This window comes from Lissotriton helveticus, chromosome 3_1, assembly GCF_964261635.1.
Source record: "Lissotriton helveticus chromosome 3_1, aLisHel1.1, whole genome shotgun sequence".
Taxonomy (NCBI): Eukaryota; Metazoa; Chordata; class Amphibia; order Caudata; family Salamandridae; genus Lissotriton; species Lissotriton helveticus.
This window is the reverse complement of record NC_136061.1, coordinates 673,684,235-673,702,126: the sequence shown is the minus strand read 5'-3', so window position 1 is coordinate 673,702,126 and position 17,892 is coordinate 673,684,235. Positions and strand designations below refer to the sequence as shown.

The 17,892-nt window shown below is 44.4% G+C and overlaps 1 protein-coding gene across 1 annotated transcript in view; it reads left to right on the top strand.

Annotated features, from left to right (window-relative positions):
• The window catches only part of HMGCL (3-hydroxy-3-methylglutaryl-CoA lyase), a 218,970-nt gene extending 202,182 nt beyond the window's left edge, over nt 1–16,788 (top strand). Inside the window, exons 7-9 of the mRNA XM_078680817.1 lie at nt 10,219–10,407; nt 15,542–15,667; nt 16,172–16,788. Coding sequence (XP_078536943.1) covers nt 10,219–10,407; nt 15,542–15,667; nt 16,172–16,273 — 417 coding nt within the window. The 3' untranslated portion in view covers nt 16,274–16,788. The remainder of the gene's footprint in view (nt 1–10,218; nt 10,408–15,541; nt 15,668–16,171) is intronic.
• The last annotated feature ends 1,104 nt before the right edge of the window (nt 16,789–17,892 follow it).

Sequence of the window (17,892 nt, the reverse complement as noted above, 5' to 3'; positions counted from 1 at the left end):
CTGTGAAAAGAGGCCCAACCCAAACATAATCCACACAGTTGCCTTCACTGTGGAAGACACCTGAAAACAAAATTATCCAGCAGAGCTTTTTGAGAAGACTCCCACCTCACCAGGCGCAGCGACCAAAGAATTATGGTTTCAAGGATCCGTTCCGAAAACCATCTGGATTGTATCTCTTCTGTTATGTTGTTCGATGTATTCTGTAATTTGTTTCTAGCTTTGTGAAATAACCAGGGTGACGTTTGGGCTTACACAAAACTCCTAAATAAATTAACCTTTCACAATCATTGTGTGAATTAAGCTCCTCTTTAGCGTATTTTTATGGGCAGTTGTATTGCTTGCCAATCAATCCATGAAGAGAGCAAAAGTGTTTGTTGTGGAACTCATGCCCCCCTGGGCATCACCTCTTCTAGTGGTTTTGCGGTCTTTAGGCTACAATAATGCAATCATTGGTTCTCTCTGTGTGTATCAATTGATCCCAGCACTTTCATGTATACTCGTCTAACTACTCTCAACTTAGCCTTTCGTCAGCCAGGTTATATTCCATTTCGGTGGGCCTTCCACTTTTTTTCAGTTGGAACTCTTGGATACAGCTGAACACAATGTTCTGACTGTCTTGAACTTATGATCCTTTTTGGGATGCATATGTTACCTTCAACCAAACGTATAGTAGGGTAAAATACATAGCCCTTGGCATTAAGGGCATTGCAGAACATTCAGTTGTGTATTTTAGAGCTTGACAGGGCAGGTGAACTGCCATAAACTGGGAGTACACACCTCCCCATCAAACTCCTGGTTCTGCTGCCTCAATTAGAGGTTGGGGGAACTGAAGATTTGCCAACTGGGATGCCTCCATTGTCACTGGAAATCTTGACCTGGTGGCCGATCCTTCACAGAGACACCAGGACATAGTGACCTAAATCCCACATTCAGATACTTGCCTGACAATGTCCTCTTGCCACAACATGTGCCATTCTGCAGCATTCACAAAGTACCTTTGCACTTTTTTGGATCTGTCCCCCAAAGTCCCAGTGCCAGAACTACCACATGTCCATAATGCCAGTTTCCATTCTGTTACCCAGTATCCTGATGCATGTAGCCCTTTGGACATACCATTACCCAAACCCACTCCCCACTGGATTTCTCTCATCACTTCCTTTCCCAACCCACCCATATCTAAGTCACTCCAGAAGGCCAACGTATAACTGTGTGCCCCTTTTTGTCCTTTTTTCACCCACCTCCCACCCTTTTTTCTTCATATCTTACATGCTGGCACCCTTCACCTCTGCCCTCCATCACATCACATCTGTCTTATCCCAACTTTATCCCTATATGCATCCTATCGCTTTCACCTTTATTCCCTTTGCATGCATCAACATCTCCAAACCACCTCCCGGTCCATCTTTCTACCTGTTTCCCACACCTCAAAACATTTGCAAATGTGGCTGCACCCTACTACTCCTCTTACATACACTGAACATCTCGCACATCCCACTGTCATCATTCATACTTCTGCCTTGTGAATACCGCCTTCTCTTGGGCCGTTCTGACCACACTGTCACCTCAGGCCTGCGCATTTGAGCTGTGCAATTTCTTCCAGTTCACTGGCTTTGAATCCCACATTGTCCTTTTCTGTCTTTTATGCCTGAGGCACCACTCCCCATCTCTCCTGCTTTTTTCTTCCTTCCACTCAGTCCATATCTGACATACTCCCAACTCGGTCTCCTCTAACCCCAGCTTTCACCCTACCATCTTTCCATTGCCCACTCTCCTTCTGCCCACTCTCCTTCTGCCCCTCTCCCTCTTCTCTCCTACCTCACCACATACACTAAGCCCCACTTCCTGTGCCCACTGCACAGGTCTATTTAACACTTGCCCCTGCCTCTACTCCCCTTAATCCATCGGATCCACCCCTTCATCATCCCATTGCCTGCCCTCATCCTGGTAGCACAACGATACGTATATCCTCAGCTTACATAGTCCTGCTTCCTCTTCTCCTCCACTCCTCTTTCATTTCTAATAACAACATAGACCCTATACAACATGTATTGACCGAGCTGCACACGTTCGCGCTGTAATTTGTATTTATATATCGCTTACCACCTCTGAAGAGGCTTTGAAGCACTTGGACTTCTGTGTCTGAAAAACCCATTTGCGGGGATCAGGCCACTCTCGATCACAGAACCGCTCCCCGAAAGACTCGTCATCCAGGTCCTGTTGCACCACTCCAAGTCCGCTGAGTGGGCACAAGGCACCTTCAGGACCCGCTCCCAAAGTCATTTGGCAGAGCTGATGTTCAATTCGCTCTGCACCGCGCCAGCTGGCATTTCTCGACACATGATACTCTTGCTCTAATTCAGAAGTTCCAGGAGGCTATGACGCACCTGTTTGCGCTACTGACCTCCTCTGGAGCACCTTTGGGCCCCATGGGTTGAGAAGTCTCCCAGCTGGAGCCAAGCAGTCCGGACCTCCTTCTTTTCCTGTTGAACCCTGTGGGTCCGTTCTCTGATCCCTGCTGACGCCAGCGCCGTTGCTTTTCCCAGCACCGGGGCCCAGGCTGTGATCCATCAACGCCTATGCCAACTTCATTGGAGTCAGATGCTCCAACCATCGATCTGTCTGAAGCTGAGGTAGCGCTATGTTGACCTCGTCTGAGGCCAAATTTGATGCTGTTTGCCCCTCTCTAATAATTCTGACACTATTTCCCTGTATCAGGTTAGGGCATTTATGATACCGGAGATGGCATAGCTCTGGCATATCAGGACGACAGCTGACATAATGAGCTGAAGGAAGCGACCATTTAGACATCTCCCCTGACTTGGTCTTGATTTCTTGCCCAGACCAGTCACTGCAGAATCTATGTCGCTTGCTATGTTGGTCCATAGGGCTGCTGACATTCTTGACCTCCAACTTCCAACACAAAACGTCAAAACAAATTTGTTGACTGAAGGGATGTCCCCAAAGCAAACCTCCGCAGAACCTAGTCTGCCTTTTAATGAGGCGTTGGCTAACCGCCAAATAGCCCGCCATCATGCTCCGGGGATCCAGACTTTCCTACCCAATATCCTTTTCAGGGAGGCTTCCTCAGGCAAAGTTAATACCAATGCATTCCCTTCTGCCCTAACAGGATAGGGAATCCAAGCGTCTTGACACTTTTGGGTGTAGAGTTGTCATATCCTCTAGTCTTGCCCTGCAATATTTAATACTGCCTGTCTGGAGAGCAGATTCCCCCATGCGCTGTGGGACAAGTCCTTCCTATGGTGTCTGAGAAAGCTTGTGCTATCAACAGCTGCGGCTTTGGGATTACAGACTTCTTGGGCTCAGCTAGTGCGACCAGTGTTGCCACCCGATAACATGAGTGGATGCGCTCCACTGGCTTTTCAGGTAATGCCCAATCCACCCTTATGGACATGCCCTTTGACGGGTCCCGCTTCTTAGAGGACAAGGCAGATTCTTCATTGGCGTGCATCAAGGACAGCAGAACTAAAGCTCTCTCCCTCAAGTTGTCTACTGCTCCTCCTTCACAGTTTATCCCCTTGCACTGTTTTGGCAGGGAGGTCCGATTTTCACCAGCAGATGCCCCCCGTCCAACTGTCTTCAAATTCCTTTTGCTGCCACGGTTGAGTACCGCATAGGTCACAAGGACAGCACACGGCCCCGTCCACCGGCTCCCACACCCCCAACCTGTTTGATGTGTCCTATGTGACACATAGGCACCCTATTGGCAGCAGAATCCATCCCTTCTTGCCAGAGTGGTAGGCCATCATTTTAGATGAGTGGGTGTTGCAGATTGTTCATCAGTGTTATGGACTTCCATTTCTGGAACCCCGTCGCCTTTGCCACCATTCCCAGTATGACTCATGGAGAATAAACTGTCCTTTTTACACCAGGAAGTGCAGGCTCTTTGGACCAGAGGAGCCATTGAGAGGGTGTAGGTCATAGTTGTTGTTCCTGCTACTTCCTGGTGCCAAAAAGGACAAAGGACACCAGCCTATACTAGACCTTCGCTATCTCAATGCCTTCCTGAGGAAAGACGCATTGAAGATGCTCAGGTCTTATGTGCCTTCGATCCTGGAGACAGGATTGTGGCACTGGACCTGCAGGACACTTATTTTCTCATTCACATCCTGCAGGCCCACAGGTATTCACTGCGGTTCATGGTGGGTCAGGAGCATTTCAAGTTTGCTGTGCTCCCATCCCTTGGGTATTTATGAAAGTAATGGTGGTGGTTGCAGTTCATCTGTTGAGGTCGGGGTCACAGAGTTCCCCAACCTTGACGACTAGCTGATGAGGGTAGGTTCTTTCCAGGCAATTGTCAGCCACCTCGAGGATAGGGCAAGCCTCCTCACATGGCTGAGGTTCACTATAAACATGCCAAAGTCACACCTGACTCCTTCACAGACACACCTTTTCATTGAAGCCATTCTGGGCAGAGACAGAGACATTCTTCTTTAGTACCGAAGCTCAGTGAGGTTGACTCTGAGGCTGCTGGGACTGATGGCCTCCTGCATCCTGCTGGTCAAGACTGCCAGATGGCATGTGGGGTCCCTGCAATGAAATCTGCAGTCCTAGTGGCAGCCACATCAAGGGGACCTCTCCGCACCTGTTCAGATTTCACAGGAGGCTGCACAGGACTTGCAGTGGTGGCTACAGGAGCATGCTTTAGTCATTGGCGGACTGTTCTCCATAGCCTAGCCAGAGATGACAGTGGTGACCAATGCATCACTTCTGGTGGGTGACGGTTATCTGGGAGAGGTGGATATCAGAGGCCTCTGGTGTCTTGCAGAGGATCAGCTCCATGCCAAGCAGTTGGAGTTACGAGACATCCATTTGGCATTGAAAGCCTTCCTGCTGTATATTCAGTGAAGGCTGGTTCAGGTGTTCCGACAACAACACAGCCATGTGGTACTGAAACCAGCATGGCAGGGTGGGTCATGGACCCTGTGACAGGAGGCCCTGGCTTCTGGACGAAGCTGGAGCTGCAGGTTTTTTTTCCTGGTAGTACAGCACCTGGTGGGATCCTTGAAGTGCCAGGTTGGATCAATTCACCCTGCAACGCCTAGCAGATCACAAATGATAGTTACATCCGGAGGTGGCACCAAATCTCTTCAGTGAATGGGGACAACTGTGGCTTGATCTGTTAGCCACCACTGAGAATGTGCAATGTCTATGCTTCTGCGCATTGGCTTTTCCAAAGCAGCTGTCACTCGGAGACACGTTCCTCATAGAGTGGAACTCAGGACTCTTGTACTTGTTTCCGCTGTTACCACCCATGCCCCTCATTCTGAACAAGATCAGGAAAGAGCAGGCCCTGAGCCATTCTGATGGCCCCAGACTGCGCAAGGATAGTTTGATATCCCAAACTCCTGAACATTTTCCCCATCTTATCTTGCACTTGCTGTAAATTTACCTGCACTCCTTCATACAAGAAACCACAGAGGCAGAATACGGCCATTCAGCCCTACTCCATTCAACAATTATCTTCAGGGAGTAGAATAGTAAAAACACGACCCAATGAGTTCACCTTTTCTAATCTTAATTGTAGATCCCTAGCCAAACATAAAGAGGATATCTTTGATCTTCTTCATAATTCCCAACCTCAGCTGGATGCTATTTTCCTCACAGAAACATGGCTACACGAAAGTTCCGGTCCTGATATTGCTATGGCCTTACCGCCAACTTACACTATTGTCAGGAAAGAGTGAGGAGATAAAATTGGTGGCGATATCGCAATTATCTTCAAAAATGACTATGTGTGGGTAAATGGGAGACTTTACCCTCCGAAGGCTGTGAAGCATGGTTCTTCAGATCACTCCTTAATCCTCAGTTCACTCTGACCAGCTTCCTGGTATATCGCCCTCCAGGTGCAGCAGGGCCATGGGCAGCACGCTTTCCTGTCATCATTGCCCCTTTTTTACTTAACACAGCCAATTTTACTGTCATGGGGGATCTTAATATTCATTTTAAAGATCCTACATGTAAGATCGGCTCCAGCCTGATTTCTGACCTAGAAGCCATGAATATACTACTTCGTAATTCGGGGCCTACGCACAGGGGTGGCCACCTGCTGGACCCCATATTTTCAAACTTACCCAATGTGCACAGCCAAAAAGCTCTGCCTTTACTCTGGTCCAACCATTTTTTAGTTAATTTCAAGCTGGTGCTTGACTCACAGACTGATAATTCGGTCACTTTCGCACCTTAAGCTAGGAGCAGAAACTGGGAGAAATTAGATATGGACTCTTTTAATCAACACTTGGAGAGCAATATTCCTAATTTGTCCCCCATTCAAATCTCGGACACAGCCACCATCCACACTTGGCTAATGACATCTGTAAACACCTGCCTTCCCATCTCATTGAAGAAATTAAATAATCACCGCCCTCCAGCTCCTTGGTTTACCGAAAAACTCAAAATTTAAAAAACTAAATGTAAGGCGTTAGAGAGATGTTGTAGGAAGGACTATGCCTCAGAATCCAAGCAGTGCTATAAAACCGCAAAGAGAGTATACAACTCTCTATGTAAAGCTGCGCGTGCGGAATACGTGAACAAATCTATCGCATCGGTGCAAAATGATGCAAAAGTCAGTTGGGGATCTCTCAGGAGCATTTTGCCAAACGATACCCCCGCTACGTGATGAGGCGCACTGGGAAATTTTTGCTGAGTTCTTCATCGAAAAGGTAGAAAAGATCCATGCAGAACTTAAGTCGTCCACTATTAAAAAAGAACAGCACTCAACAACTTATTCCCCACTTCTGACTGCATCAGCCAAGTCAGGATCTCTGATTCAGCATTCACAAGTAAAATTGATAACTGGCAAACCTTAGACCCTTCTTCTTTTAGTTCCATTTTAAATAGTCTTAAATCAGGCTCCCCTAATGATCCATTTCCAGTCAATAATTTTCAGAAACTTGATGTCTCCTCATTAAGTATCATTATGGATCTACTTAATGCTTCACTAAGAGAAGCTACTTTACCTGCAGAATGGAAGCACGCAATGGTTCTCCCTCTTTTGAAGAAACCAAATGCGGATCCGACTGAGCCCTCCAACTTCCGCCCAATTTCCCTACTCCCTGTTTTTTTCAAAAATCCTTGAAAAACATGTGAATAGGAATCGTGGGATCAGCTCTTGAGTGGATCAAAAATGTTCTCACCAACAGGACTTTTCAGGTCTTCTCTTCATCGGCTTGCTCCAGGACCGATGCATTTCCTCATGGAATGCCTCTGGGATCTATACTTAGCCCCATGCTATTTAATCTTTACGTTAGCCCTTTAGCTTCCATTGCGGAAGAGGCTGGGTTGTCAATCTTCTCGTACGCAGATGATAACCAGCTTCTCTTTTCTCTATCCGCAAAAGATAAACCCAGTATTTCCTCCCTACAGCTAGGGCTGTATAAAATCGCTAACTGGATGCACACTAACTGGTTAAAGCTAAACGGAGGAAAGACGGAGGTTCTGATCATGGGGAGGGAGAATGATCTCTGGGGCCCGCACCACTGGCCACCTGACATGGGTGAACTTCCCAAACCGGTACAGACGGTACGCAATTTGGGCATAATGATTGATGATCAGCTGACGATGAAGCAGCAAGTAGCAAAGACCACTTCTATTTGCTTTATGATCCTCAAATTGTTCCGCAAGATATTATGGATGCTGCCCGAATCTTCGCAGAGAACAGTCATCCAGGCCCTAATCATGTCAAGGCTTGACTATGGCAAAGTCCTTTATCTAGGAGCTAATAGGGAGTAAGTACGTAAACTGCAGGTGGTGCAGAACTCTGCAGCCAGGCTACTTTGCCAGGTACAGAAAACTTCTTCCGTCACAGGCATTTTGCGTGATCTTCACTGGCTCAAGATTGAACAACGGACTAAATGTGTAAGGCTTTATGCTATATGCATAAGATCAAGTTGGGTACTGCTCCCCGCTATCTATGCTCTCTAGCTCAGTCTTAACTTCCTTCACGTCTACGTCGTTCAGCGTCCAAAGCCAACTTCATAGTCCCTAGATTCACACTCTCGTACCTTGCCTCAACACTGTGGAACTCTCTACCTTCCCCACTTCGCCACGAAATTTGCCACAAAATGTTTTGTAAAGGCCTCAAGACCTGGCTTTTCAATCAGTAACTAGATTGTCCGTTTCTGCCTGCTTTCTGTCCTGTGTGCCGGGAAACCTCCTGGTATCTGTGCGCCTTATAAATTTAATTTAATAATAATAATAATAATAATAATAATCTGTCCTCCGATCAGGCTACCTCTTCAGGAGGACCCCCTGTCGCAAAAGCAGGGCTGCGTTCTGAACTTGAGCCTACGCTCCCTCCACCTCCATGTTTGGAGATTGAGCGGCAGCAGTTGAGTGATTTTGCCTTCCCTTCTGAGGTCGTGGAAGTTATTTAGGCAGCCAGTTGTCCCACCAAATCTGTATGTGCCTGCCATTGGAACATGTTTGTTGCCTATTGTGTGACCAAACAGTTCGACCCACTTCATGACAACTTGTCTGAGTTTTTTTTTTTACATCTTCCCGAGGTCGTGGATGCTATTTTGGCAGCCAGGCATCCCTCTAACAAATCTGAATATGCCAGCCTTTGGGACAAGTTTGTGGCCTGGCGCACAACCAAGCAGGAAGACCCACTTCATGCCAAATTGTTTGAGGTTTTGTTGTTTGTGTTATCTTAGGCTCTGCAAGCTCTTGCTTTGCTATCTGTCAGCTATTTCAGCTTTATTATGATTGCCTGATCAGCCTTCCTATGATTGCCTGATCAGCCTTCCTTGTTTATCTCTCTAGTTGGCAAGCATTTCCTTAAAGGGCTTCAATATTGTTTTTCTTGACCTTTGCCTGGCGCACACCCAAACAGGTAGACCCACTTCATGCCAAATTGTCTGAGGTTTTGTTTGTGATGTCTTAGGTTCTGCAAGATCTTGCTTTGGGCGTAACTAACAGCCTTCCTGCCCCAGTGGAGCTTGAATTTGGTTTTGACCTTCATGTGTTCCTTGTTTGAACCCATGCATAGCTGTTGTCTCAGTGGCTATAACATTGGCCTGGAGGGTATGCAAGATTCAGGCTCACTCCATATGCTACCTTCTATCCGAACAAGTTGGTATTCCAGACCTATGCATTCTTCTTACTGAAGGCTGTGACCCCTTTTCACATTAGTCATACCATCACCCTAATGACGTTCTTCGCTTCACCTACCCTTCTAAAGAGGAGAAGTGTTTCAATCGCCTGGACCCGAAAAGGGCTCGGAGTTTCTTTATTGATCAGACAAAACACCACAGGTTAGACAATCAAATCTTCGAGTTTGTGAAGAAAGGCAGAGCGGTGCAGAAAAGGACCATGTCCCACTAGATCATGCTCTCCATTACGAGCTGCTACACTTTAGTTAAGAAACAGTCTCCTGAGATCTTGTGGGCTCATTCAACCAGAACCAAAGCTACTGCTACTACTGCATTAACAAACAAAGTGCCTGTCCTCAACATTTGCCAGGCTGTCACTTGGGCATCCCTCCATACGTTCACAAAGCACTAATGTCTGGACAGCCAGGTCCAGCGCAACAGGCGGTTCAGTCCTGCATGACTTTTTGTTTTGAGCCCGTTCACAGATCCACCACCCGGGAGATACTTCTATTGTATCTATTTTAGGGTGAGGAATCTGTGGTTAGATATCACTAGCAGAAGAACAAGTCCTTTACCTTTGGTAACGCCTTTTCTGGATAGAGATTCTATCTAATTACAGATTCTTCACCGACCTGTCCATCCTTCCCTCTCTGTGAACTAGACCCTTTCCCCTAAAAAAAGATCCTACTTTAGGTACCTGCACACTGAATAAGACGAATGTAGTTTTGACTGCATGCCTGCACGAAAGCAACAAATGTCAGCACACAAGGGTGGTGCCTTCATAGGTCCATGCATGTCACATCTGGTTTGAACGATGATGATGCCAAGCTGCAGGTGCCATAGTCCAGCACGCAGGCTTCTGCTTCAAAGTTTTTTTGGGATCCAGTCTGACACTTGGGAAATATTCTAAGGTGAGGAGTATAGTGTTAGATAGAGTCTGTACCAGAAAAGGTGGTATTGAAGGTAAGTAATTTTTTCATCTAATAAATTCATTGTATTCTAATGAGGGATAATGTTTTACCCATTCTGCACAGAATATTGTGTTACTGATTGTGTAATTTAATTCACTACTTTTATTGCTCTTCATCTTACTATTTTTTATTGTTAGGTAGCTAAAAAGATGTACGCCATGGGCTGCTATGAGATTTCGCTCGGTGACACCATTGGTGTAGGGACTCCTGGCGGCATGCAGGAGATGCTCGAAGCAGTCATGCATGAGGTGCCGGTGGGGGCGCTCGCTGTTCACTGCCATGATACCTATGGACAGGCTCTTGCCAACATCCTCATTGCCTTACAGGTAACCAAAGATGATTCTGATGCCTTCAAATGCTCCAAACCTCCTTGCAAAGAGTAGTATTTGTATTGCACTTCATATTTGACTTGGGTCAAGGCGGCGCTTTCAAATCCCTTTTCTGAGGACAACAGAAGAATAAAAGTACTCTTATTTATTTTAGGGACTCGCCCATCATACATCAAGGCAGGATTATCGTTTGCATGCTGTCACTATTTTGCGAGTATGGTAGCAGAACCTATACTTTAGAATTCACACCCCCTTGTGCAAAGGTATTTGCTTATGTAGCCATTTAGACCCATTTTAAGCAGACACTAAGACAGCTTGATGAGAATGACATTACTAATAACTGGGGCTAACGGAGTATACAAGTCAACCAAGGTAGTGCTATTTAGACTCCTCTTCTGATCATCACAGCTGTAAAATATATACAAAAATAACTCAAACCCATTTTTGTGATGCACAATAGTACACATCGGACTGCTGAATGAGTAGGGTGTAATATTTAAAAAAAGAACAATTTTGTCGTACTTGACGCCAAAGACATTAGGTTTCAAGTCCGAGCAGGCAGCCTCAGAAGTGTGACAGCAAGTGGTCATAGTGAGATGTCAAAAGAGTTCAGAGGGGGTCAATGCAGGAGTGAATGTGGTGGACAGGAGGTGTAGGAGAGGCTCATTCGCTGGGATCAGAAGCGGGTGATAGGGGTCAGAAGAGCTTCGGTTCACATTATTACATTTAGGGCTGGATGTTTGTGGTTACTTTGTTGTGGGTACTTAACCCTCTTTCTGATGACCGCGGTTTTGTGTGAGTTCTACTTCTTGGGTAGCCTCCGGAAAACCAGTCTTGAATAGACCATCCTCATGGTGACATCCTAGGAAACATCATGTAGCACAACAGACTTTTCCATTTTCTTCCAAACCTTTACTTTCCCTCAACCAGGGTAATGGTACCTCTCTAACAGATCCCTAAACTGCACTATCTTATCTAGTGAATGTGGAGCCTCATCAACTCTGGGGTTTCTGCCACCTGCCTTCTTTGACTGACTTTGTAAACGTGGTTGTTCTGTTGCCTTGCAAGAGGAAAGTCATGGCAGAGATGTGTGTTGACGTCTAAACTTTGTTTGACATCTTAAAGCTCCAGCAGATGGGTTCCTTGGTTGCTGGACCAGCTTACGATTGCTAGAAGAATGAAACCTTAAGCTGCTGAGAGCATGAGGCAAATTGTGTGCAGTCACATTATAGAGTGATAAAGTAACTATCAGATCTTGCAGGGCTCTATGGTAGTCTTTGGCAGAGGGAGGAAAGGTAGTAGTAGTGCAATCCAAACATGCAGTAAACTCCTGTGATCCTATAGAATTAAGCACATGGACAGGCTTTGAACTGAGACTGCAGGCAATGGCTCTTGAGTGCTGGCTGCCTGAATGTCCCCATGAGAATAGGTACACTGACTTCACCAGCCCTCCTGGTGCCCTTAAGCCCCTTCAGAGGCTTGGACACTGTATGCACCACAGAGAGAGACCAAGATCACATCTACTGCCACACTGATAGTGCCTCTACTTGCACACACTGCCTTCCTTTGGAGGGGGATAGACCTCGGAAGCTTGATCGGTGATTTAAACAACTCTACTGGCAAAGGTCTGGTGAGATAAGTCAGTCAGTTTGTGAGAGCATTTTGACAATGATTTAAAATGTAACACGTTTTGCACACTCTGCATAGCATTATTCACCTTTACTAAAAATCCCCAATGACTTCCATAGTGACCTGATCTTTATTAGCAATTTTCTTAGATATTGCAACATTGTTCTTGCTTACAGCACTGTAGTGCCTTTATACTTTGTATATCACGCACATTGCATTCTGCATACACATTTTCAACTTTGAGCTCCATCAAAGATATTTAGGTGTACTGCTTAAACTCCCAAGTCCAAGATGAACAATAGTTCACCGAGTATTATGCTTTTAACTTAAGGCAATGCCTCAGAACTTCGATCCAGATGTACAAAGCACCTATGGCAATCTGCAACTAGTATTTTTGTTACAAGTGTGGTATTTTGCAACCCAACTTATGTACTAATAGGTCAGTCCCGAAAAATACGGAATCATAGTGGGTCGCAATTCAACCTGCCTCATGAATAATAATGAGATAGGTTACAACCATGTCCATGATTGCTTTTACATAAAGCAATCATTTGTGTGTTTTATTAAACACAGGCTGTTTTCCTTAAGGGAAAATAGGCTGTGAATAAAAAAAAAATGAAACTTTTTACAAGCATTTTTAAAGACTAGGCAATGGTCCATCGGGCCACTGCCTAGTCTTAAATAATGTTTTTAACAACATTCACAAAAGGGAAGGGATCGGCTTCTTGCGTATGCCTCACCACTACCTTTCAGTAGTCAGTAAAACAGTAATATTTTGCGCCCGAATTTCATTTGCAAAACATTAGCAAATACCATTCCAAATCAATATATGGACGGGATGCACTAAACACGCCCCTTCCAAATAGTGATTGTCTGTAGTCTCAAACTCAATTGTGATTCAGTAACGTGTTACTAAATTGCAATTTGTGTTTCTTACATACTACAAGTCCTTTTTACTGGCGAAAATGGCCAGAGTCTGCGAATCTGACCTTTTGCAATCGCAAAACGCCTTCATACATCTGGCCCTTAGCCTCAAATTATCATGAAGCATTAATGGCTAAATGTTAGTAAATGACTAAATCCCATGGTCTGAGCATCATGGGTGGCAGTGCCTGTCACCGTTTGCTTAAAGATTTCTTTTTACAATTGGTTTCAAAGAGATTCAACCAAAAGTCTGAAATTATTTTAACATCACATGATTACCTTTGATGGATGCATAGATCTTTACATTTTGAGTGACTTCTGACATTCTACCCACAAGTACAGTTCATTTTAACAGGACCCTTCTTAATTTTTTCAATCATGGGCCAGCTCTTCCAAGTTTCCTAGGTTCCTGGGAGATTAGCCTGCCATGTTGGGTTGAAACCGCTACTCTCGTATGGACCTTGTAAACATGGCAGCTATATTGGTCTTCTCAGAGCTGATGGTTTAAACCATTTACCATTAAGTAATCCTGTATTGCTTTGACTGTTGCAAACCATACAGAGCTTTAGGCATTAGTAATACATTGTCTACGTTACTCAATGCTGGGCATAGGTTACCTAGCTTTAAGTAAGTACTCCTGTTAGTTAAAGGACATTTGCTAGGTTAGTAACTATAAATAAAAAAGAAATGTTAGTAGGATGCACTCCCATTTTAAAACCTTTTTTATAAGTATAACCTCAATATATATATTCTCCATTTCCAAACAAAGTAGAGCCCCGGTCCCGGAATATTAAAATGCTATAATTGAAATAATATCTGGCTTTCTGATTCTGTATTTTCATCCACAGCTTACTTTGATCAGTTTAATCAAACGCTACAAACAAATTGATGAAGCAATCCTCAAGGCGTTACCACATTTGGTATACTGTTTAATAATTCACCTTTAAGCCATGCCAAGAAAGTGCCATGAACGGATTATAGTGTCTCCATAGGTGGGCATTCGGGAACATTTCTGTCGATTTTTTTAAAGTCAAGAATGATCCATTGTAAAAATGGTTTCCCAACATTATCTAGAAAGGGAATCATTCTATAAAGCTCTGGCTGTTAGACATTGTTTTATAAATAGGTCATATATGGCTGCTTCTCAGTAATCTCTGAATATTCCCTTGTACTAAACATTGGATGAATACTCTTAAAGGAATGCTAGCGAACCATTTAATATTGGCTTTGGGTAACATGGTCCCCAGTCCATCTGGTCCTGGTACTAAGGATCATTTAGCTTTGCTCGGCAGTTTCGGAGTCACTCAAATTTTACATCCGAGTCTGACTTTCAGTTTCCTTTAACAGAGGCACATTTTTAATTTGTAACATTTCTATTATCTACAGAAGCTATTTGTTTGTGTCCCCCTTTAAATGCTCTAAATCTAATTGTATCATTGAACACTGACCAATCTTCATTATTACCAATAGGTTTTCAATGAGTTACATTGTTGTCAGATTGCTTCCCAAGGCCATTAAAGATCAAATTCTGTATATTATAAAGTAAATGTCAGGTAAGGGCTGCTGTGCTACACTGTCCTTTGGGGCACTCACAGAAAACAAGGACAAACTGAGAAGAATTAAAGGACACAACAGTTCATCTCTGTTACTGGTATCACTGGAATCTACTTCCCAACCAGTACCAAAGCCAGGACTAATGATTGTGGAAAACGACCTAGGAGTTACAGTTTATAGCCAGATTTGTTTCAGACCGTACACTGATAACTAACCCAAGCAAAAGCTTTTAAATGTTTCATTCATTGGACCAGCTAGAGGGAGACTTCTCCTAAAAGTGATATCAGAAGTGCAGCTTATTAACCCATCAGTAGCCGCTGACTAATTATGTTGATTTCATTGAAATGTCAAGCGTCGTAATTGGAGTTCTGTTCATTCTTCAGTTCTGACGCTTTGGGTACAGCATCTTTAACAGTATTGACATGTAATAGGTGGGAGTGGGTAAGAAGGGGAATGGGGTTGTCTTGATTATAGTTCTTTATTAGAGAAAAACGGTAAATTATATTCGACTGATAAAGAGGGCAAGGGGATCAGAAGGAGCTAGTGAAAAGCAACTGACTGTTTTTGGCCCAGAGGTTTATTTCCACTTGTAAACACAACCTAAAATGGGGCAAAAGTATGTTTAGTGCAGTTGTTTTACTTAAAATATAACTAATTACTTTCAGCATGTAGCCGACACCTCGACTTCTTCGCCAATTTACATGTTTTAGTAATAAAAAAGCAAGGATAGCAACTGGCCCTTGTCATGGAGGTGGTGATCAGCTAGTCCCTCTTTCAACAAGAGCACTAATGGGACTTTCAGTTTCACTTCTCCAGGTATAAATGTGGGCCTACAACCAGACGTCCCACTGTCCCAACATGCTTCCTGCTGTTGGCCGAAAATCCAGAACTAAAAATCCAGCACTGTTCTGGGGCCTTTTGTGAGCTGTAAGAATGCATTTGGGCTATGTCGAAAGTCATGCTGTGCATACTGCACCTATCTCTCCTTGGTCCTCACAATTCATTCTCTCTCGTTGCCTTACAGATGGGGGTGAGTGTGGTGGATTCTTCTGTGGCTGGCCTTGGAGGCTGCCCTTATGCACAAGGGGCATCTGGCAATGTTGCAACAGAGGATGTAGTGTACATGCTTCATGGGCTCGGAATCCACACTGTGAGTAAAACTCTTACCTCTTGAATCCTGTGGAACGCACTCACCTGGTCACACAGCACTGTCACTCTAGATTACAGTCATCATAGCTCTGTCTGCTTAATGTGTGGCTCATCTCTGAGACCTAGGGTTCACAGAGATAAAGGTTGTGTGAACCATGTCTAAGACCCAGGGGCTTCAGAAATGGGATTTATCAGCAGCACCCAGGCATGGCATACACACATTGACATGCTCACACTCGCCTGGTCACACAATACTGCCAGTTTAGCTCAATGTTTAGAATTTTTTTAGCCTGTTCATTGCACTATTACACAGAGGCAATCCACAACACAGGCACACGTAAAGGCATGCACCAACCACACTTTACCAAAGCAGTATTTGTGACACACCGTCCGTGGTACTACAGTGCACATCTCTGTTTGTTTCCCTGCCATCTTGCTTTAGTGTAAACTAAAGCTTCCTATTTCTCTGGTCTAACTTCTCGTGTTTTGATTTTCTTCCGGGAAGGGTGTGGATCTGAAGAAAGTGCTGGAAGCTGGATCTTTCATCTGCCAATCGCTGAACAGAAAAAGTAGTTCTAAAGTGGCTCAGGCAACCAGCAAACTATGAAGAGTGACCAGTGTGCGTTGTGTCCTGTGAGGCTCATCCTGTGACAACATGCATTTGAAAGCCTCCATCATACTGATTTGGGTCCAAAGGCGGGGGCTCGTGAGGAAGATATTCAGCCCTTGGAAGAGGATGCCCTCACATGGACTGTCTCTTGTGGCCTGTCGTAGTCTGATCTGCTGCTGGACAGATCACATACCCCAGGGCTTCCTAAGGGGTATTAAATTCAAAAGTAAACAATATATTCCACATCAATGGCCCAAGCGATCTGAATTCAAGGGCAACGAGGTTCTGCTTGTACAGTCTGTGAATATCACACATCTCGACTGGAGTGTGGCACCTTCGTGATTGAGAAGATCTACGTGTAATTGCTTCCAGATTCTGCTGAATTATGACTTGCGAATTTACTAAAGTGAAATTAATCACTGTTATTGATGGAAAAAAGACATGACATTTTATAATTGTTTCTGGTGAAAATATCTATTTTACTGCAGCCATTAAACAGCTTTAATTTTAAAGTTTACATTCGCCTGAACTACTTCCGAGATCGGAATGAAAGTGTTGAGTATATCTCTGAGAAAGCAGTCAGGGATGAGGTGTTTCTCAGACCTATGATGAACTGAGTTGTAGTCACTTCTCCAGTGCTCCTGGGTAAGGCTCACTAGTAGGTTTTGCAATACAAACAGAATCAACCCCCACTTTGCCCGTATTTCTTCTCTATAACAATTGCATTGACTTTTTCTAGGGTCTAACAAAGCAATATTTCTTTTGTGCTTTGGTAAAAGACTTGTTATTGAAAACTTTTAAACATTAATTTATTTAAAAGATGTGTATTTCATCACAAGATCAATTGGAATTCAAAGCTATGGTAAAGGCCTAATTCCATACAGTTTTAAAATGTATTGCAATACATAACCTTCTCTTTTTCATTCAACAAGATAAGGCAATGAACTTCCTGCCCCCTCACTACACTCATTCTACCATTCACAACTTTAGGCTAGTACTCAACTTCAGAAAAGTGAACCCGGACTTATATCGCAATCCAAAGAGGTATGTCAGTGCATGATCTTTTATTTCGGCACTTTTAGTTCAACCTAAATACTTTAATATTACCCTTTCTACCCCAAACCCTAAAATCATCCTTACCACCCTTCGCCACTACCCACTCATAAACCTTAAAATTACCTTTGTCACCCTTTGCCATTACACACCCCTAAACTGGCTGTCTTTTACCACCAGTGCCTGTGGGTGAGTGAGTGTGTGAGTGGTTGTATGGGTGAGTGAGTGGCTGTGTGGAGAGGCTGTATGGGTGAATACGTGGGTGTGTGAGTGGCTGTATAGGTGAATACGTGGGTGTGTGAGTAGCTGAATGGCTGAGCATGTGGCTCTGTGAGTGGCTGTATGGGTGAGTGAGTGATTGTGTGAGTGGCTGTATGAGTGAATGAGTGGGTATGTGAATGGCTCTATGGATGAGTGAGTGGTTGTGTGAGTACTTGTATGCATCCATGAATGAGTGTGTGGGTGTGTGAGTGGGTATATGAGAGGTTGTATAAGTCCCATTCGTGCCTTCTTCCCAGACAGCCATAAACACAGAAAGGCCAGGGGTGGCCAGGGGTGGCCGC